Source organism: Leopardus geoffroyi, chromosome E1 (genome assembly GCF_018350155.1).
Source record: "Leopardus geoffroyi isolate Oge1 chromosome E1, O.geoffroyi_Oge1_pat1.0, whole genome shotgun sequence".
NCBI lineage: Eukaryota > Metazoa > Chordata > Mammalia > Carnivora > Felidae > Leopardus > Leopardus geoffroyi.
In genome coordinates, this window is record NC_059330.1 from 13,449,441 (window position 1) to 13,472,548 (window position 23,108).

General features: G+C 37.9%; 1 protein-coding gene across 3 annotated transcripts in view; it reads left to right on the forward strand.

Moving 5' to 3' along the window:
* The first annotated feature begins 1,879 nt into the window (after positions 1–1,879).
* Positions 1,880–23,108, forward strand: part of SPATA22 (spermatogenesis associated 22) — a 60,909-nt gene continuing 39,680 nt past the window's right edge. The window contains exons 1-9 of one of the 3 annotated variants that reach the window (XM_045487719.1): positions 1,890–3,085; positions 4,489–4,597; positions 6,311–6,439; positions 8,583–8,643; positions 8,774–8,869; positions 10,282–10,621; positions 12,984–13,113; positions 14,922–15,019; positions 18,123–18,444. In XM_045487719.1, the coding sequence (XP_045343675.1) occupies positions 4,555–4,597; positions 6,311–6,439; positions 8,583–8,643; positions 8,774–8,869; positions 10,282–10,621; positions 12,984–13,113; positions 14,922–15,019; positions 18,123–18,314 (1,089 nt within the window). In that variant the 5' untranslated portion in view covers positions 1,890–3,085; positions 4,489–4,554 and the 3' untranslated portion in view covers positions 18,315–18,444. Of the gene's footprint in view, positions 3,086–4,482; positions 4,598–6,310; positions 6,440–8,582; positions 8,644–8,773; positions 8,870–10,281; positions 10,622–12,983; positions 13,114–14,921; positions 15,020–18,122; positions 18,445–23,108 lie in introns of those variants that run through there. The other 2 variants (XM_045487718.1, XM_045487720.1) reach the window with 2 other exon arrangements.

Sequence of the window (23,108 nt, forward strand, 5' to 3'; positions counted from 1 at the left end):
AAAGCACGGGGACAGGACCTGTGGGGGGAAAGAGTTAGCTGCACTTGGGGTAGTGACAGGTAACTCATTATATACCTTCAGGTTGGCAGGGGGTCAGGGTTAGAGTAAGTCTCTAAGGAATTTTGGAAGCAAAGTTTCCAGGACCTTGAGGGGCTAGCTGTTGCTAGGGAAATGCCATTTATTACCATTTAGTAAAACCTCAGTCATGAGACCCTTCAGATTCTATCAGGGGGCCATAAGCTTGGAGTATGATTGCCAGCATATCTTGGGGGAGTTGAGAGAAAGAAGTTTCCAAAGGAATTTTTATATGCGAAAGTAGACTTACAGGATCCTCAAGGTTGGGATAATGTTAAGCCAAGATTCCCTTTTGCCCCCAGCAAAGTGTCATCATTCAGGCAGCTGAGATCCTAGAGGGAGGTTACTCTGCTGGTTTCAAGGACTTGCCAATGGACTGTAGGCAGTAAGGGAATTTAATTTTTCATTTGTCTTAGTTTCTCACATCACCATGGCAAGCACTTAAACCCCCTTCCTTTGTTCTTGGGTAGCCAGAAGTGAACAAGGAATATCACACATATTCCACCTGGGGGGTGGAGGGGCGGGTGGTGGGGATTGCTGTCAGCTTGTCCCATGCTCCCTCATCACTGTCTTATTATTATGTTGAGTATTTAATGTTTTGAAGTATTTAAAAGAATAAACCTAGTAATTTCCAGCACTATAAATGTTTTGTAGGGATAGTGGTGCCTGATTATTAGTAAAATAATGTAGTATAAAACAAAGGGAGAATAAATTTTTCATAGTCTTGGATGTCCAATAGATCCACGCAAGAAATTTTGTGGCAGATGCATTTAAGATGTTGTTTCCAAAATAGTATGGCTGAGGGATAAGGAAGATCTTCTCTCAATATTACAAATAAGGTATCTCATACATAATGTGGTTGTCCAGCAGTCATGTAATCAAACTACTCTATTTAAATTTTTTCCTTCCCCCATGGACCTCTTGCTGTCACCCATCCGGACCAACTTTCCAGATGGAAATAAATAAATGTAACCAAAACAAGATAGGGATAAAATAGATAAGTTTATACACAACTAGTAAAAGATTCCACATTGCTCATTCTGCAGTTCTGGCAGATTTAGCACAGCATGTTGTCCATAGTGGGCTTAAAATATTTTCTTTAAATGAGAAATCCATTTGGGGGGCACATGGTGGGTGTTATATATGTGTGTATGTATGTGTGTATGTATGTATGCATGCACGTATGTATGCACATATGTATATGTTAGGTCAAAATCTGCTTCCCTAAAGCTTTTATTCATTTTCTAATAGTCTCCTCTTTGAGGGGGGCACCTGGGTGGCTCAGTTGATTGAGCATCTGATTCTTGATTTCAGCTCAGGTCATGATTCCAGGGTAGTGGGATGGAGCCCCACATCCGGCTCCACACTGAGCCGGAGCCTGCTTAGGATTCTCTCTCCCTCTGCCCCTCTCCACTTTTTGGCACTCTCTCTCTTACTCTAATAGTAATAGTAATAATAATAATAATAATAAAATAAAAAATAAAAGTCTTCTCTTTGGAACCATGACAACTAACAAGTCTTTTCAGACATCTTATGCTGTGAAGTCTTCTCTTTTCCAAATTAAATGAAGACACAATTACTTCAAACTTATTCCTGAGTTTGGCATTCATACTCATTCTCCTTCTTTTGACCTAATCTTATAAGAAACTAGAGATTACCCTGGAACAATGCAGGGGTTAGGAGCGCTGACCCCCAAGCAGCTGAAAATCCCTTATAACTTTTTACTCCCTAAAACTTAAATTACTAATAGGCTGCTGTTAACTAGAAGCCTTACTGCTAGTCAATTAACACATATTTTACATATGTATTAAATATCATATCCTTACAATAAAGTAACCTCCAGAAAAGAAAATGTTACTAAGAAAATCATAGAGAAAATACATGTACAGTACAGCACTCTAAAAAATCCAGCTATAAGTGGACCTGCACAGTTGAAAACTGTGCCGTTCAAGGGTCAACCGTACTAATATGTTTCATGGTCTCATAGTCCTAGGCCTGTAGTAACAACCTTCCCTCCATCTGTAGACCCTCCGCACATTTCTGTTCACCTCTCCCAGGCTTCAAATGGCCAGAAGATATAGTAACAACATAACATGGCCTTTGACTTCAGACAGAGCTAGAATTACTATTCCTGGCCTATAGTAAGGACTCAGTAAATGGTAGCTACTGTTATTAATTACGGGCTAACATTTACCGAGCATTTACTGTGCCCCAGGGCTGTTCATTTTTCTCTTTTAATAGTTTTAGGGGAACTGAGTAAATAGTTATACCTGCTTTACTGAGAAGAGAAGTGTAGGTGTAGAGGGGGTAAATAACTTGCCCAAGATCAGAGGGCCAAGATCAGAGGTGTCTGGCCAGCGCCAGAGTTCCGGGTCATTGCGGCATTCCATTTCCTCTCCCGGGCCTTGAACGCCCTTTCCCTCCACTGAGCTCTCGCACAGTGCAGTCCCTGCTCTTAGAGTTGCAGGGCCCTCCTAGTAACAGGGGCCTCAGCGCTCCAGCCAGCCAGCCGCCAGATGACTAATTCCCAGCCCACACGAAGCAAAGTCCAACAAACCTTATGACCTGCTTTTCAGGCCCGAGGCCTTGTTATTCTCTTCTAGGCGAACCTCCAATGTCTTAAAAACGTTTCAGGTTTTAGAACCTAAAAAAATGTGTGCGCTGGGGAAAGGGTAAAGAGGAGTGTTGGGCCACCAGTCGTGGGTACATCTCAGCGGTGAATAATAGAACGGCTCGTCCCTAGAGCCATCCGGCGCCTCGTACCTCACAGCTGCGAGCAGGAAGGACTGGCGCGTGAACATCTTTCTCTCACCGTCCTCTGAAAGGATTACGCCACAGCACCCGAGCCCCAGAGGCATGTGGCTCCTGCGCCTGCGCAGTGGGCGGCGCGGGTGCAGGTGCGCTTGCGCAAAGCTCGACTTCTCGCGCTTCTTCAGAGGCCGGGAAGTCGGCGGTAGCTGACTGGGCTGTGTTGGCGACGTCGACGACGACGACGGAGCGAAGCGAACGGGTGACAGTTGTTGGAGGGTTGGGAGCCTGAGGGTTAAAGTTGCGTGTCGTGTTGGCCCGAGGGCCAAGAAGGGAAAGAGTGTATTGTCTCTAGTTACCAAACTGCCCCAGTCCCTGGGTCAGGAGAGGTGGTTGGAAAGAGAATGTAGGCCTGACTGGACCGCCCAGGAGTGGCCAAAATAGGCCCTCCTTGCCTCCATTTGAGCTAGTGGCCTTTGGGGGCTGTGTGTGTGTGTGTGTGTGTGTGTTGACTGAACAAACTTTTTGCACGTCGACTCTGCCAACCACCTAACTGCCGTTAGAGTCCGGTTAGAAGCTGGGGTGGGGGCACCTCAGGGTCCCCGGCCCTCCGGTCTGGGGGAGGATGTCTCATTTTTGTTGATTTTGTTTGCATGGCACTCAGAAACGTAATGACCCTTGTAAGCCCCGCTCTAGGTTCATGGTGTGAGTTGCGTTGGTATTTCTGTGCGGAGAAAACGTCGTGTAACCTCAGTTTTGCTTCCTAGAATGACATCAAGAATATTTTCTAAAGGGCCCGCGATATCCGGCTTCAAGCCCAAGATTTGGAAACAAAGCAGAGGCAGTCCCTGCCCTTATGTTTCCCCATTTTTATTTCTTTAAGTGATATTTGGAAATTAGTGTTTACCTCAGTATGATTTGCGGTGTTACTTAGTTGTTTCCTCACTGGATAATGAATTTAGGAGCAGAGATTACCTTATTTAGGTTTGTATTTTGCCTTTTCATGTAATAGGTGTTTGTTGCATTAAATTGGGATTGAAATATATTAGGAGGAGGCTAAACATGGAAAAAAATTGCAACAAATTTGTTGTAGAAGAAAAAACAAAGAAAAACCTTGTTTCACTTGTTGAAATTATATAGATTGAGTAGAAATTTATTATTGCAATTAATCTGGATATTGAGGCCTTAGTCTTTGATATTCTGTAATACAGGGATCTCCAGTTAATGGCCAAAGCAAGTGATCTGCACAGTGTTTTAAAGTGAGTTGGAGCGTGTTCTCACGTGGTTAGTTCACTTGTGTAGGTTTCCTCCCTGGCCTTGCGAGCATATCAGTTTGCCAGTGGTGTAGCCATTTCCCTCTTTTATAAATCTGGTTCAGAATCTTCATTGTGGGTTTTTGGTGGTGAAACATGTTATGTGGACTGTGTGGGAAAAAAAAATGTATGTTTAGGCAGCAAGGTTATAGCCACCTCAGTCCTAACCAATTTTGAACAGAATTGGAAAAATGGATCATGTTGTAAATGCTTATTCGGGAAGCAGGGTTCTGTAAAGTGTTTACCTTATTTTGAAGCCATAGTGTTAAATCAAAATTTCAGTAATTAATAGGCTGAGAATTTGATTTTTTTGTTGATATAATGTGAATTGCATATTTCTTGGAAGGTTTAGTCAGACAACTTCATTTGTAAATTTGGAGTGCTAAAGACAAAGTTACAGATTTTAATATTGAAGGAAATGAAGAGAAACCTAAATGAAAATTCAACTCGAAGTACAGCAGGTATTGAACAACTTTTATTTTTAAATTTTCTGTATTTTTATATTCCATGTAAATCTTGTGTAGTTTATAGAGGGAACATTTTGGAAGGAACTTTAAGGAAGACTGAACATATAGTCTAACCTCTTTTAGGTGCAAAGAAGTAAGATAACTTACTCAAGGCAAAATAGTGACAGAAGTGGGAGTAAAATGAAACTTTCCTGGATTTACTCTAGTGTTCTTTCTACAAACCTTATGTGTTTGAGTTGTTCTGCACTTTTAAACTGAAAACAAAAAAATAGGCTTATTTCTATTTGTATTTGTGACCTACTTATTTAAAATATTTCCAGAAGCACTTCTGTCTCCGTAACAACTTCCCTTACCATTTCTTCTTTCCCAATTTATTAGTTAGTAAAAGGACAGATGGTAAAAATGAAGAGAACCAGGGAAATGGTGATAATGCATAGTGAAGATAGTAATAGCTATTGGATGTACTGTATTCTGGCCATTATATGTATTATTTTATTTAATTTTTACACTGGCCCTCTGGGATAGGCATTATTATTAACATCCCTGTTTTCCAGATGAGAAACTAAGGCACAGAAGGGTTAAATCAGTAACTTATCAAGTGGCAGAACCGGCATTTGAATCTAGCTCTAGATGCTAAGCTCTAGCATCCGTGCTCTTAATCACTATATTATCCTGCCTCTCTATGTATGTCATATTAGCACAACGAGTTTAAGGAAATTGCCCAAGTTTATATTTTGAAGTTGTGATTCAAACCCACGCAGTCTGATTTCAGAGCTCACATAATTTTCCCAGCTTTTCATCAGATAGTTATCACAGAGACTATATTCTCCCATAGTACATGTTGATGGGCCAGCTAGAGTATGGTCTAGTGGCAAGATACCTGAATTGAGATTTGGGAACCTTAGGTTCCGTTGTGGCACCGTGCAAGCTTTTTGGATCCCTTTTTTGCTCTGAGATCCCTTCTAGTTTTAGTGTTTATAAATTCTAACTCTTGGCTTGACTTGAGATCCCAGGCCTCCCATCTGGATAGCTTGGAGGTAGTATTTATTTATTCTCATGTGGACTGGATATTATCACTTTAAGGCATTCTAAAAGTGACCCACAGACAATATGCATTAGAGACAACTGGAGTGCTTGTTAAAATTGTAGAGTTTTGGATTCCAAACTAAATCTGCTGAAATAAAATCTATGACAGTGGGGTCTAGGAGCTGGCATGTTAAGCACAAGTCTGTGTAAATCTTAGTCGAATGAGAATTGTGGCCCTAAAGAGTGTGCTATCATAGTCTAAAGAGTGGTTAGGGTTTTGGAAAGCAGGGATCAAAGTTTGGTTCTCCCTCACCTCTGTTGCATTTAAAGGATCCCCTCCAGTTGACATGGTAATAAGCAAGCACAGGAGGGAAATAAGGAAAACAAAAAGTGGATTTAGAAAGGGTCAGGGGGTAAGGAAGGAGATGGGAATTACTTCCAAACAAGAGGAATTAAGTCAGTGTTAATGTAGAACAAGAAAGGAGTTTTTGTAGAGACAAATGAGGCTATTTGGGATCTTAAAAAGAACGTAAAAATCAATCCAAAGATGTAGAAATATATAATAAATATAAAATTAACATACAGAAGTAGACAAATTCAAGTTGTTTATTATACAGTTACTCTATAACTAGATCGACTATTTGCCTATTATGTACTAATTTATTGATATATTTAATTTAGGCTGTTTGCCTGTACCATTGTTCAATCAGAAAAAGAGGAATAGACAGCCATTAACCTCTAATCCACTTACAAATGATCCAAGTATCAGTACTGCGTCTGACAGTTATGACTTCCCTCCTTTACCAACAGGTAAGAAAATAAGGTGAAAATAAGAATGAAGATTATAGAAAATTACCATTTTTATTTTATTTTAATGGAAATGAAAGTTTACTTTTTCTTCTTTCCACCATCCAAATACAGGGATTACTTGGCTCTTTCTGAACATTCCAGTACAGTAGTTTGAGTTTCCTTGTCTACAAGGATGGCTTAGCATTTAAATGGAGTATCTTAGATCTGGAGCCTTTGTTCTAATGAAGTTGTAACCCACATTGTAAAGATTTGTGTTTTTCTTTTTCAAGATACATGGATATTGTGACTTAGGCATGTGATGATAAAGAATGGAGAAACTCAAGTTGCGTCAGGAATAGGGATAAGTATGCATGTGAACACAGGAAAAATGGGGGTAGCAGGGTAGAAGCCTAACATTTCTGTTGCTTGGCTTTTTTCTCTTCTCTTAGCATTTTTGCCTTTCTTCATTTGATGCTTCATTTCTCTCATCCAGTTGGCTTCCTTATAGCTTCAACTAGCCCATGAACTGAATTGCCCTTGCTGGGAGTTAACATAGCCTTTTTAGTTCTAGTTTTCAGAGTCTACTGTTGACTGTCTTCTGTATCTTTTGATTAAATTCTAGAGACAGAGAGCCTTTGGTTCAGCACATCTTTTTCAGTGAGGTCATTAAAATTGTGGTTTAGCTTTATGATTAGGCCTCTCATCTCTGTAACAATTAGCTGTGGTGGTGGGTGCAGAGAGGTCTTAATGTTTGCTGACTTTTTATTTCTCTTAAGAAGAAGGCATGGATAGGCAGGTATTCTGAAATATACTTGGTATATGCTGGTTATATACATTTATATAATTTTGAGGATACTTTAAAAATCTTTAATAGGCTCTTTTGCAACTGGAATTTTAAAATCTCTTTATATATATAGCCACATATAAATATAAAATATATATATTTGTTAATTTCATCCAATGTGCTACCATAGACCTGACTTAGTCTGCTTCTAAGCTGTAATTATTTTCTTTCATGTTTGAGGAATTTAAAATAGGAATTTTATATTACTCTCATTTTTATGGATAAAAGATAAAAATTCACATGGATATACATAAATGGGCATTTATCTGGTCATCCTCTGCCATCTAAAAAATTTCTCTGATGTTTAAAATATTTTTATAAATAGCATGAATGTTGGCCTTGAAAAATAACAGCATTTGGAGCTACTCCATAGGGAAATGTTCATCCTCCTGAAGTACTGAACTGTCCAAACTCTGACCAGGATTACAATCTGTCAGAGATCTATAAGATTCTTATACTGGGTAAAAGATAGGACTAGATCAGTGATTTTCAAATTTGTGTCTTGATCCATTAGTCCGATTGGGAAAAAGTTAATCTTTAAAGAAGGAAATAGAAGAGAATAAAGTAGAATAGAAAATATGAGAGTGCATCACAGATAGTAAGGATACAAGTTGATGGTGCAGTTTCATGTTCTCTCTGCTTTCTCTCATGCACACACATGCATACCATGTGTATGTGTATATGTGTGTGTGTGTGTATGTTTGTGTGTGTGTATATATATATAGATATATATATGTTCTGGGCTATGATGTAGTTTTATTTCAAGTTATTTATTTATTTTGAGAGAGATAGAGAGCACGCACAAGCAGGGGAGGGGCAGAGAGAGCGGGAGAGAGAACCCCAAGCAGGCTCCACACTGTCAGCCCAGAGCCTGATGCGGGGCTCAAACTAACGAACCATGAGATCATGACCTGAGCTGAAATCAAGAGTTTGGCGGTTAACCTACTGAGCCACCCAGGTGCCCCTGGGCTATAATGCATTTTTTGCTGTGGGTTGGGGTCAAAAAAGTTTAAGAAACATTGATTATGCTGAATTCATATTACAAAATACAAGGTACTATATATACTAGGATTGATTGTGGAAAAGATACAGATTAAACTATTATCCTTGTTTAAAATACAGTGGAGAAGAAAGACATCTATAAAAATTAATAAGGCAGGCTGTGACAAATTCCACAATAATGCTATTAAAGAACATATACATTTCTTCAATTCCACTGCTTATTCAGGCTTTTAGTTTCCCACGAATTAAATAAGTATGAAATAATTATTTTTTAAAAATGTTTCCTATCTTTTATCTATGTTATTTATATCTTTTGAGATTGGGCCTGGGAAGCTGTGAATCCAGAGTTGCCTCCTTTAATGAAAACACTGAACACAGGGTATGTGGAAAAATGGACACCAGTGACTGTGTGTGTCTATTATTGACTGATGTCATTTTTCTGTGTACATTTTATATTTCTCAATTTGGAAACAAACTACTAATATTTATAAGACATGTTTCCTTTAAAGGCAAATGCCACATTCAGTTTCTCCTCCCCTGAGAAGTCAAGATTCTATGTCTAAGTCTATTCAATCAAATACTGAAAGAAGCAAGAGTGGTTGGAGGTGAGTTTACTTAAGATTTCTCTTTCTTTTTCTCCTTCCCTTCTCCTCCTCCCCTTCTTTCCCTCCTCCTTCATCTCTTTGTCCTTGCCTAGACAAAATTACATTTAGAAAATTTTTATACTTAATAATAACCAACTGTGTGGGCTCACCTAGGACTGTAGTTTTTCCAGGGCTTGTCCCCAGGCCAGGAGCACTTCCTAGACAAAAGCATTGGAGTAGGTTGCAGATGTGTTGTTTACCAGTAAGGAGTTGGGAAGCTGAAAGAAACTTTTCTAAACTGAGTAATACAAGTTATCCCATAGTCATGGAAAGACAAAATTATGTTTCTGTTCTCACTATTGGAAATAAAATTGCTGTCATATGAGGAGGTGATCGATGTAGGAAAAGTTTTATAGAGGTGTATCAGACAATTAATTAATAAAAATGCCAGTAACATTTTTTCCTGGATATTGTGATGTTTGCGATATTTATCACCTTTTAAAATTTTGTAATTATTTGTGATTTCTTTTCTCATTATTTTCATACCTACTTTTGCACCTAATTTACTTGAGAAACCTCTTCACATCATACAAGCTTCAGGCCCCATACAGTCTGGACTTGTGCCTGGTCTCTAGGAAACCAGGACCTTTTCTTGGATTATTTTCTCTAACGAGGGATGAGTTGTGTTATTTGCCCCCTTGTGATCCTGGTGATATTTTCAGAAAAATTATTCAGAAATGAGAATTTGTGACCTGGACTAGTTTCTCCTTGTGGAACTCTTAACTAGTATGCTCAGAAATTATACTTTTGATTTTGGCCTCATTAACATTATGTTCTCATCAGTTCTGATCTCCTCATAGATTAAATTAATCCAGCTCCCTTAGATTAATATAATAAAATCCTGCAACAGATTCATAAGTTGGGCTTTTAAGCTATGTAATAAAAGTACAAAATTTCTAATTAAATAGTTACCTATACTGCCTATATTTATTCTCATTATTTAGAATCATCTATAAGCCATAGTTTAACTTGTAAAAATTTTACTTTGTAGAAAATTTAAAAATAAATGTATAAAGAAGCAAGAAAATGTCCTTAAAATCTTACACTCAGAGACAACCACTGTCATATGAAGGCTTATATGGTTTAAAAATATACTTTATAGCATTGGAATCTGCGTGGGGAGAGTAGGATTCTCTGGGTTCCAGATTGATAGTAACTTGCTATATAACTTCACGCAAGTTGTTTTGTCCCTCAGTTTCCTCACCTAAAAAGAGAGGTATAATATATTGTAGAGTTGTTATGATAATGTATTTGGAATTTCCAACTAGTCAGTAGTTACAAGGTACTTTATAAACCACAATTTTTCACTATTAATTTTTTAAAAGGAAAAGTATATAGAAATAAAAACTAATATTAATTTTAAACTATTACAGCTACAGAGATGACAACAAAAATACTAGCTGGAAAACTTGGGATAGAAATGATTTGAGGCCTCAATGTGAAAGGACAAACTTAGTGGCAAATGATGGAATAAATTCTTGTCCAAGGAGTTGGGGAGCTCAACAACAGAAACAGTTGAAAATATCTGAACCTCCTAACTCATCTCATCAAAGAGAAACTGAAGTACTCAGACAATCACATTCATCAAAAATACCTGGCTCCACGAGAGGTCTAGACAAAAACAATGCATTACAGGCATTTCAGTCTAATTTTCAACAAAACCAATTTAAGAAGAAAATGTTGGATTATATTCCAGAAGAAAGCACTCTCAAGGTAAACTTTTAAATATGAATTATTTACATTTTTGTATTTACATTTAAAAAATGAGATAAATATTTAGAAGTTTACAGCGATAAGAGCATTTAAAATCAATCCCATGGCATGCATTTCTTGGTTAACACAAATATCTAGTTCCATTGGAGTGGATGAATGTTCATTTCCAAAATATTTTCTTAGAGGTTGTGAATGGCTGCTCCTGTTCATGGTTGCTTTAGAGTATCTTACCGGGTTCTGAATTTCACTGTTTATTGATTGTTGGGATGATGAGTTTATCCATTACTTATAGAAATTCTCAAAGTTCTTCTTTAAAGGGCCAGATAGTAAATATTTTTTACTTTATGGGTCATATAGTCTCTTAGCTATACCACTCAACTCTGCCTTTGTAGCTTGCAAGCAGCCATAGACAATACATAAATGAATAGGCTTGGCTGTGTTCCAATGAAAATTTACAAAAATAGCAGGATAGATTTGGACTGCAAGTCAGAATTTATTGTACCTTTCCAGTTTTGTATTCCATAATCTACTAATTCTCCGATACACTAGCCATTTCAGACCCTTCACAATTCTCTGACCATGATATGCACTCTGTATATTTTTCTCTATATCTGTACCTCAGCCTTATTTCCTCCTATCACCACTCTTTGCTCTAATTGTTCTTTGTAAATATCTTTAATATATTCTATGTGCTGGTTGTTCACTACCTTCCTTCCCTTGTGCCCTGGCTCAGTAGATTCTTTACACTCTACTCTTGTCTGTGTTTTGGAAGGCTGAATTGTCCTACACAGTACAGCATCCTGAGGTCCCTAGTCTAGCTCCTGTTAGGGATCAGCCAGTTGGGGTCACTGGCAGGAAATTAGAGGGTGGGGAGAAAGTTTGGGGTCTCCCATTTTCTCCCTATTTAAATGTTGTGTCATAGTCAGTAGCTGATCCTAAATGATACAGCCCCTCCATGAGTCCAGCTTTCACAGGTGTGGTAATTTTACTTCATCCCTTTGTCCTTTCAGCCTAGGAGTGACAGTAGTTTCTTATTGTTGTTAGTCTTTGAGGGCTTAAGTACCCTGTGCTTGTTCTGTACATACACTCATAAGAGGTCTTTTCAACAGAAAGGTTTTTTTTTTTTTTGCTAGAAATCTGACTAATATAGCATATATTGCAGTGGCTTTCAACCTTATGTTTCCTTGTATACAAGAATGATATGACATAGTTTACCTTAGTAACAGTTGTTCATTATGGCAGTAGCTCTCAATGGGAGGCATTGGTATTTTGGTTACGAAGAGGAGGAGAAAGAAGGTAATTGTAGTTGGAAAAAAAGTCCCATCAGTTGTTCTTTGATGTATCCCCACCCTCACAAAGGAAAGTACCCTCCCCCCCAAATTAATAACTTAACACACTGTATTCTTAGTTGATTTTTTTTTCAACGTTTATTTATTTTTGGGACAGAGAGAGACAGAGCATGAACGGGGGAGGGGCAGAGAGAGAGGGAGACACAGAATCGGAAACAGGCTCCAGGCTCTGAGCCATCAGCCCAGAGCCCGACGCGGGGCTCGAACTCACGGACCGCGAGATCGTGACCTGGCTGAAGTCGGACGCTTAACCGACTGCACCACCCAGGCGCCCCCTTAGTTGATTTTTTAAAATGCCAAACACAATTCCCATCTCAGGGCCTTTATACTTTAGTGTTCCTCAGTCCTGATTTCATGAACGTATTTATTAATTCCTGTCTGTCTTTATCCTTTTACCCTGTTTTTAAAAAATGCATAGGATATATCAATTCCTGACATTCAATTATGTATTTATTTATTTATTTTCTGGATCGTCCATTAGATGGCAGAATCTGTGAGGGGAGATATCTTGTCTGTTTTGTTCAGTGTTGTTTCCTCATTAACAATATTTGGTGCATAGTAACTGCCAATGGGTACTTTTGTAATGAATGAGTGAATGTGTCTGGCTCCCCTCTTAGAGTATTAACACGTTAGGGAAAGGAATTGTGTTTTACTCACCTGTGTTTATCACAGGATTGGCACACGATTCTTTAAAAACAAGTAAACGAATGAATGTCCACATGAATAATTCTTTGCTTTAAAAATAGTGAATAAATGAGTGATGAATGTTAATATAAATAATTCTCTTCTTGATTAATGGTCTCTAAGTAATCCTAGTTTCTCCTGCTATAAAGTGCTAATGATGTCTTTAATTTAGGGGAATAACTGTACTAAAAGTATCAGTAGTGGGTTTTGTTGCATATATTACACATTTTATGCCTGGGGACCTAGAATCTTTAACATGGAAAGTGAAAGAGTATGATGAAAAAAAAATGAAAGGATTTTCTAATGCTGTGTTTTTATTTTTTCAAAAGGAAGACTCATTGTATCAGTTAAAGCTTAAGGAAAAAGATAATTCTTTAAGAATTATATCTGCAGTTATTGAAAGCATGAAGTACTGGTGTGAACATGCACAGAAAACTGTACTTCTTTTTGAAATATTGGGTAGGTATGGTACTTCAAAAAACCTCAGTAATACTATTTGGACGATAGTTTTGAATGTCAATAGGAATACCTACGGAACCTTAAAGAAAAATAAAATTTGCAAAAGGAGATTATGTTTTATTAGGATTTTCTTCAATTCCTGAATTTGTCATTGATTTGGGTGACTTAAGATGTATTTGGTTATTTATGGTAATATTCTTCTGATTTATAATGTTAAAACTGGAAAGATTGTTACAAGGGCTCTAAGTTAATCCTTGAGGTAGGTGAAGAAATGGGGCAATTCATTAGAGTACATTTGACTATAACAAAGCAAGTTAGCTGCAGAAATGGATCTAACAACCAAATCTCCTTTATTCTCAATCTGGTGTTCTTTGTACTATATTATACTAAATCCAGTAGTAATTTTGTATATAGTTAAATCATATTTTAAATACTCTAAAAGAACATAATATGAAGAATCCTTTAGTGATAGGAGAAAACACCCTATGATTAATCTGTTTCTTAGCTTATTACTTAAAAGTTTTTAGAATGTTTCCAGAATTTGATTTTACCTAGAATGAAGAGATAAACAAGAAATAGAGACTCAAAACATATTTCTTTTAATTCAAATAAAATAAATATTTAATACTGTTTAAATTATTTAATGTTCTAAATATATAGAAAAATAGAGAATATAAATATCCACATACCTATGTTATAGATCTATTTGAAGCCCCCATCCTTGTTTCTTCTCCAGAGATAATCCCTGTGGTATCTTTCCTGTCCATGCTTTTATATGCACATCTGATTTCACAATTTATATTTTTTGCTCTATGTGTTTTAAAATACACATACTCATATTCATCTAGAATTATGTTTTTGATTTTAGCCATCTTTCTGTCCTATCACAGTGTTGGCTTCATCCTCAAGCTCCAAATGTGGTCTCTCCAGCACTTCTGACTCTTTCCTTTTGGTATTAAGATGACTATCAAAATTTTCTGTACCACACATGCTTATACCACACTGTCACATTTGTTGATAGTTCCTTCTCCTTGTGTTTTCCAGAAACTAGCAAATGACTAGCCAATCTTGAACTCTGTAGCTGGGAATGGGATATGCTGATGGGTTAAATTAGTCTCCTGGATCTGTGGGTCGGTCAGATCCTATCCAAATCATATGGCTAAGAATGACATAGCAGAGGTTTCCTAAAGGAAAATCTGGGTATTATTTGGGGGAATGGAGACTGACCTCAAAATAACAAATGTTCACTGTCAGTACTCAACAGGTGGTTATTAAAGAATGAATAATGCTCTCATTTGATAATTTATTGAAATAAACATGAAATATTATTTGCATTTTATATATGAAACAGATTTGAAAGAGGTTAAACAATTTGCTCAATTTAGTTAAGTTGAACTGGAATGCAAATAAATGATTTCTGATTCTAATTCAGTGTTTTTTCCTTCATTAAACCATGATGCTTATTCATTATATTTTTGTATTTTATTATTATAATATAGAATGGTCTGAGGATTTAACCACTCTATAGAACACACTGTAAGAAAAAAGCATCAAATGGCCAAATATTGTCAATGGCACATAACCTGTTCCTGAGTTAGACAAGGCCAAAAATTTTGCTTTCCTTGTTATAAAGCAGTTTCAGAAATGTCATTCCCTCTTAAAGTGTTGTCTTTATTATTGTATTATTGTATAAATAAAAGTAGGAGAGCTTGGTGTAGGATTAGTATTTAAATGTCACTTCTCACTGTTAAGTTTTATTTACATTTACCGACTGTTTCTCCCCCCTCCCCCATTTTAATGTTGCTTAGCTGTTCTTGATTCAGCTGTTACACCTGGTCCATATTATTCAAAGACTTTCCTTTTGAGAGATGGGAAAAATACTCTGCCTTGTGTATTTTACGAAATCGTGAGTATTTGTTTAAATATTCTTTGCAAAGCCTGTGCCAACAAAACATACAAATGTAGGCTGTAATTCCATTGCAGTAGAAATTCTGTTAACAATTTAGTAGTACTTTCAGCATTTTGTTTGGTTTCAGTTCTGACATTAAAGTTTATTTGTTTAGCTAATCTAGAGAACCTACCTGCACCTGCCAGGTGCTGTGCTAGATACAAAGGATACAAAATGGAATATAAGTGCTAAATAGCTTTCTTTCAAAGAGTTTATTACAATCTCAGGTAGAGAGACTTACATAAATGTTAAACCGTGGCATGATAAATGGTATGATAGCGGAATGTGCAGTGTGCTATAGAAGTAGGTAGGAAGGATGGGGCAGATCAGAAAGATTTTTGAAGAATGCAGTAACCTATCTTATCTTACATATTTAAAGACTAGTAAAGCCAGAGTGTGTTGGGGGAGGGGAGAAGCGTGAGGAGTGCATTCTAAGATGGGAGGGCAGCATATGCTAAGAGAGAGCGTGGATTGTAGAGGAAACTAACTGCAAGTAGTTTATAATTACCAGAGCCTGGAGTCAGTAAGTGATGGGGGTGAGGATAGTGGCTTTAAAATTGAAGGAAGGCAAAGAGTGGGCTGGGATATAGAAAAGACTCTTTGTGACAAAGAAGGCTGAGGGTGACAAAGGAGGGTGGAGATCACAAAGGAGGTTGCAGACTTTTAACTTACATACATTATAGAAGAGTTGGGTATTAATTCTGAACTTGTCCTTGATTCCAAAATCAGACTTGGATTCCAGTTTTTACTCCCACCATTTACTAGTTTTATGACCTTGAGTAAAGCTACTTCAACTTTACGAGTTTTTTTAATCTGTGAAATGGGGAGACTAATTCCTACTTTGAAAGGTTATTTTGGAGATAAGATGATAAAACATGAATGTATAGCATAGAGTAGATGATCAAGAAATAGTAATTATGTTATTAATTTCTGTAATATTTTTAATACTTAGTTTTCTCTAGTCTGATAAGCTTAAAATTTTTTATTGAAGTATAATATATACCTAAAAGTGTAAAAATCATAATTGTGCAGTTCTATGAAGTATCTGTGAAGTGTCACAAAGTGAACATTACCAAGGTTAAGAAATAGAATATTATTGTCACCCTATGTATCCTTGTGTCTCCTCACACTATCTCCTGTCTCTACCTAAAAGTAACTACTATCCTGACTTTTAATATCACAAATTAATTCTGCTTAGTTTTGAACTTTATATAAGTAATATTATATGGTACATCTTTTATGTCTGTCCCTCAACACAATGTTTGTAAAATTCATCTGTGTTGTTGCATGTAGCTATAGCCCATTTATTTATATTTCTATGTACAGTATTCTGTTGTAAAACAATTTAATTTTCTCTCCTACTGTTGGTGGCATCCGAGTTGTTTCCAGATTTTTTGCTGTTAGGAATAATGCGCTGGGAATATTCTTCTGTATGTTTTCCATGCATATGCACGCATTTCTGCTGAGTATCTACCTAGAAGTAAAATCACTGTATCATTGTGTATCTGTATATTCCAATATAGTAGTTATTCACCAAAGAATTTTCCAAAGGGTTGTACCAGTTTACACACTCACAGTCAGTGTAGGTGAGTTTTAGTTTTTCTGTATTCTTTTTTTTTTTTTTTTCAACGTTTATTTATTTTTGGGACAGAGAGAGACAGAGCATGAACGGGGGAGGGGCAGAGAGAGAGGGAGACACAGAATCGGAAACAGGCTCCAGGCTCTGAGCCATCAGCCCAGAGCCTGACGCGGGGCTTGAACTCACGGACCGCGAGATCGTGACCTGGCTGAAGTCGGACACTTAACCGACTGCGCCACCCAGGCGCCCCAGTTTTTCTGTATTCTTATCAACACTTAGTACTGTCAGTCTTTTTTGTTTCAGCTATTCTAGTGGGTGTTTAGTGCTGTGTTACTTCTTTACATTCCCTGGTGACTAATGAGGTTGAACACCTTATATATGTTCACTGGCCACTTAGATACCTTCTTTAAAGTCTGTTCAGGCCTCTTGTTCTTTTTTTCTATTGAGTTATTGTTTTGTCCTTATTTATTTAGAGGAGTTGGTTTTGGTTTTGTTTTTTTGTTTTTGTTTTTGTAACTATTCTGGGTACAAGTTTTTTGTCCATTATTTGTCTTGCAAATATTTTCTCATACTCTATAGTTTGCTTTTTCTTAACGGTAGCTTTTGAGGAACAGAAATTCTTCATTTTAATATAGTCTTTTTAGCAGTTATCAATATTACCCCTTATAGCTAGTGCTTTTTATGACCATTTGGTGAAAGCAATTCCAGAATAATTTTATTCATGGTTAAAAGGAATTGATGCTGGCTGTGTTTTTCCTGTTACTGTTTTTTTTTTCCTGTTTTACTAGTCCCATTAAGGCATGGGTCCTTTTGGGTCCTAACTCTAAGCTGGGGGTGATGGTGGAGGTAGTGACCAGAATCTCTTTTCCTTGTGGACCTCTGACTCTGTTTTTTATCTCCCGGTCCTGGGAGCCTGTCAAAAACTCTGCTCAGTTTTTTAGACTCTTAACTGCCTTGACTATACTTGATACAGAACCTCAGTGAGAAACATCCCTAAATGTCAGGCCGCATTCTGGACCCCTGTCTTCTCCCAAATGGGTGTCTCTGTATTCCCCCACTGCGTTGGTATCTCTCTAATGTCTACAAGAAGATATAAATATTTCATCCAGCGATTCTAGTTGTTCTTAGCTAGAGACTTGGCCTAAACTACCTGGTCTACCATCTACTAAAAGTGGAACTCTAGCAGTCTAATAGAAGTGAATAATTCATGTGCCATTACAGTGGGAATTATTCAGTCTTTTAAGAAGCAATAGCTCACCAGCTTGTAAGGAGCCCTACGCAAGTGAAGTCTTTCCTCTGTGACAGGGCACCCCTATATGCCCAGCTATTATGGTCTTGTCAGCCGTGGGGCTCTAAGTCAGCTGAGGGAATTACAGCATTTTGAGGTTATTGATATTTAGTTGATTATATTTTTAGTTTCAAAAAATTGAAATTCAGATGAAGTAAAAAAATAACTATTGATATTTATTTTTTTAAAAACAGGATCGTGAACTTCCAAGACTGATTAGAGGCCGAGTTCATAGGTGTGTTGGAAATTATGACCAGAAAAAGAATATTTTCAAATGTGTTTCTGTCAGACCAGCATCTGTTTCTGAACAAAAAACTTTCCAAGCATTTGTTAAAATTGCAGATGCTGAGATGAGGTATTATACTAATATAATGAGTGAAATTTAAATAGTGATGAAGGAAGTTTAAATAGTATAATTTAAAGCATTTTTGTTATTAAGTTATCATCTCCATGGTTTTATAGCTACTGTTTTTCTGTATTTCATTTGTTGAATTAAAATATTTCAGTCCTTTTAAATGTGGGAAGAGTTTTTTTTTATGACAGTGGTGCACTTGCTAAAATTAACCATTTTGGATAAAAATGTTCAATATAATAGGAATAGATACTTATTTAACATGAAGTAATAATGCATTTGAGTCAGCACAAAAGCCAACATCAAGCCTAATGGGGAAATAAAGAGACATTCCCTCTAAAGTCAGGAATAAGACAAGGGTGCCCACTATCAGTACTGTTACCAGGCATTATACTGGAGCTGTTAGTCTATGAAGTTCATTTTATTACTTTAAAGTATTTAGTAAGCATGTATTACACATATATATATATGTGTATATATATATATGTATTATACATATATACGTGTATATATATATATAATTTGCATTTAATTCTCTCTTTACTTCTTATATCTGTCCTTCTAAAATACATTTGCACTCTGGTCTTTCCTTTCTACATCCTCTCCCTGCCCTCATTTTTTGGATCTCTATTGTTTACCTGTCTATGAAGCAAACAAGTGGAGGGGAGTGATAATCTCCAGCTTTAAAAATAATCAGGGTGGAGGAATCCCTCAGAAGGTGCATGAAAGGAGGATACAGAAGATGACAGCAAGTTCCTTTCTAGCTTTGTAGTTACTGCTTTATACCAAAGATTCAGTTGTGATGCCAGTTGGGAGATCACATCCAGAAAGATTCGTGTACGCTCCTTTAAAATATGGTATATACTTTGAACCAGGAACCTATATGTGGTGCTGTTTCTTCCATAGCTTTGATTCATGGGTCCAGGAATCAAAGGGTGGTAGCAGGACTGACTTTTGTTATTATTAGACCGAATAATGTACTCACAAAATTTTTGCTTCCCACCCCCACAATTTTGGGCTGCTAATTTAGAGATCTTATGTTCTGTTGTAGTCTGGTTTGCCCCAAATGCAGACACTGAGATGAAGTCTTATTATTCACTAGTAGTTTATTTGGGACTGTTACCTCACAGGGGAAGAGACAGAAGCAAAGAAGGGAAAACCAGTAACCGGGGTGGCTTATTTAAGTTGGCCACTACTGGGGTGAATAAGACTTGATGAAATGCATCATAGGATCATCCACCTTAATGAAAACCGGGGAAGCATATATTCATCAGCTCCCACTACTTTTTTTTTTTTATATTTATTTTTTGGGAAAGTGCAAGTTGGGGAGGGATAGAGAGAGGGGGACAGGGGATCTGACAGCTGGCAGCAGCGAGCCTGATGTGGGGCTCGAACCCATGAACTGCAAGATCATGACCTGAGCCAAAGTTGGATGCTCAACCAACTGAGCCACCCAGGTGCCCTGTGACCACTTGTTTTTTAAGGGTTGGCCCATGGATCCTAAACTTCCTTACACTTTCGGGTTGTGTACAGATGAATATTAAACTGGCTTCCCATGGTATTCTACTCCATGGAAGCAGGAAAACCCTATGACAGGATGCAATAAGCAGGTGGAGCAGGCCTGAGGTAATGCAGTTAGATTGTGTCTCCATAGAGCTGGTTGGAGTCTGCAGAACTGGTTACTGCAGCTGTAACTGGAATAAAAGACCGTCTGAAGAGAATCTGAAGTGGTGCACAAGAAGTGTCTGGTGCAGTTCCCAAGGAGTGCTTTAATGGTTTTATTCTACTAGAAGCTGAGACTGCCACTTGGCCATTTTAAGTTCTTTATGTTACTGAACCAACAGGCAAACAAAGGAGTTACCATACTGTCTGGAGTAATTCAATCCAAATTAACAGTAGAAAAATGAATTTCTCTACACATTGAGGAAGCACTGTCTGATACCCAGGAGATTCTTTGGAGTACCACTTAGTAAAATATAATGGAAAACTACAGCAACCCAATAAAGGCAATAACACTGAGGATTCAGACTCCCAAGGAATGAAGGTTGAATATAAAGAAACCATCCAGCTGAAGTCATACATATAGAGGAGGTATAGAAGAAGGAGTTATAAATACTAGCTGTGGCTTTGTGATCAATGCAGTGTAAGAAAGAGCTGGAAACTAGATAATCTGACACATATGGAGAATGATAGAGGTGATAGTGGTGGTGGGGTGCTATTAAAGTTTCCTACGGAGGTGAGAAGCTAGACATACCTCAGAGGAATGAAAAATCTAGGTTTCTATCTTTGTGCAAAGCTGACTTGAACATACTCTGGGAGAGGTCTCTTTTACTCTAGTACTTTCTCTGTATCTGCATATGGTTGGGTCATAGAGCTCTAATTTTTATTAGCTGCAGGTTTATCTCTCCCTTCGAGTATGTTTTTTTTTTTTTTTTTTTTTTAATTTTTTTTTTTCAACGTTTATTTATTTTTGGGACAAAGAGAGACAGAGCATGAACGGGGGAGGGGCAGAGAGAGAGGGAGACACAGAATCGGAAACAGGCTCCAGGCTCTGAGCCATCAGCCCAGAGCCTGACGCGGGGCTCGAACTCACGGACCGCGAGATCGTGACCTGGCTGAAGTCGGACGCTTAACCGACTGCGCCACCCAGGCGCCCCTCGAGTATGTTTATGAGGAACTAGGTTGTAGTGAGAGATCATGCCACCCTGGGAATCTTTCCAAAATATGTCTTTCATGACATTTTGCTCAAAGACAACTGATGACATCTTGTTGCCTACAAGATAAAGTCTCTTAACACTGTAAGATGTTTTAGGATATTCACAGTGTGGTCCCTCTTCGTTTCTATGACTTCTCCAACCATCCTCCTTCACCTCCCAAAATGTAGGCTCCAGCCCCACAGGACTACTGTCCATTCCCTAAACAGGCAATGATTGACCATCCATATATGAGCTTCTGTCTATCCTCACCGCCCCCCCTACCCACCCCCCCCCCCCCACCAAAGCATGATCAGGTATGATGGGTGATGTAGTCAATCACTGCTCCAAAACTCTGAGAGCATTTGTCCTAAGGGGTCCTGGGTAATTTCTGTGTCTTTAATGAGTTCCTTTAGGATCTAGACTCCTTTGGGATCCAGAGCCCCTTAGTCCCAGGGATGTGTAGAACGGGAGATGTGATAAGGGATGCTGCAGACACAAGTGACAACTACAGAGGCTGTCACTTTACATATCTTTGTAAATAAAGGTAAACAGGACCTTAGGTTAGTCTCCTGGAGTGCTCAGACACACTAAGTAAGTTGGGTAGAGGGTGAATGAGCTGGTCTTTTAGGGTCCTTCCAACCTGAGGGTCTTGCTTTCCCAGGTTGTATGATGTTCTGTAGGATGGTGCTTCGGGTATGATAACCCTCCTTTTCTTTACCTCCCTGGCTCCCAAGACTTCCCCACATTCTAGAACTATTTTGATTGATGTTCATAGTTACATTGAGTCTTTTTATTAATTATAGCATTCGTAAATATTACTACATAATGCATCTCACAAGATTGTATCATTTTAACGGATCTCTGAGGCAAGCATTTAATACACAGGTTCTTAACCCTGGAATATATATTTGAATTGCATTAGGAGCTTTAAAATACTCTGGATAGTCCTCTCCCCTCAGGAATCTGATTACATTTACTGGTACAGTAATCAGTATTTTAAAAATGTGTGTCCTTACTACTTAAAGTGGTCCATAGACCAGCAGACTTGGCATCAGAAAATATCAAATTTAGTGCCTAAAAAAATGTAGAATTTTAGGCACCACTGCAAATCTACAATATCAAAATTAGCATTTCACAGGACCCCTAGGCAGTTCATATGTAGATTTTTAGAAGCACTGCCTCTTGGGCCTCCCAGACTGAGAACCATTGATTGGCCATGTGAACAAGATGAGAGGCATTGTTAATGGAGCAGCTGAAGCTCCTACGCCTGATCCGTGGCAGTGTCTGCTAGCTCTCTGGTCTGTGCTTCCTAATGAGACGTTCACACCAGGGATGGTGCCCGCTCATTTTCCAGAGGAGAAAACTTCTGATAAATGAGGTGTATGAAACTTCACTTGATATCATTATTTGCTGCAACACCAGCACATATGTCCACGTATAAAAAATTTTAATGTGGCTCAAACAGCATCAGCAGGGTGAAAATTCTAGCCATTGGACTTAGTTATGCTTCTTTAGGGAGGGAACTTTTAATATTCCTTAATGCTCCTACTGAGCTTTCTTAGCTCTGAGGGACTCTCTGAGGTGTGGGTGTCTGGAGAAGCACTGGAATGAGGTCTCAAGGGTAGAAATTACCTTTATTTTTTCCTTTCCTCCACAAATTACTAAACCTGTCCATACATGAGATTTTTTTTTATGGCAATACCACTGAATCCTATGGATACAACACAAGGAAAAAGTGATGGTGTGGATGTGTATACTGGGTTGTCTGTTTCGGTTAAAGAGCAGTGTGCTTGAAGTAGTCCAAATTTTCCATGAGTTAGAGATTATGTCAGGGAATTCTATAATAAAATGTCAAAAACTAGTAAGTTCTTGTTCTGAGAGTATTTAGTAGGAGTAGATATTCTAATAGGAGTTTGCTGTCTGTAAAGTTGAAGGAATGCATGTCTCAGCCTGAAGAACAGCCAATAAATATTTACGAAACACTGGCTACATCCAGGCACCGTTCCAGGTGCTGGCACTTCTGTAGTCATGAAGGCAGACACGGCCTTTCCTGCATGAAGTTTACAGTCCATTAGGGAGGACAGCTATACACAATACCTTGGGCAGTATTAGGGAAAAGGATCCTGTGGAAA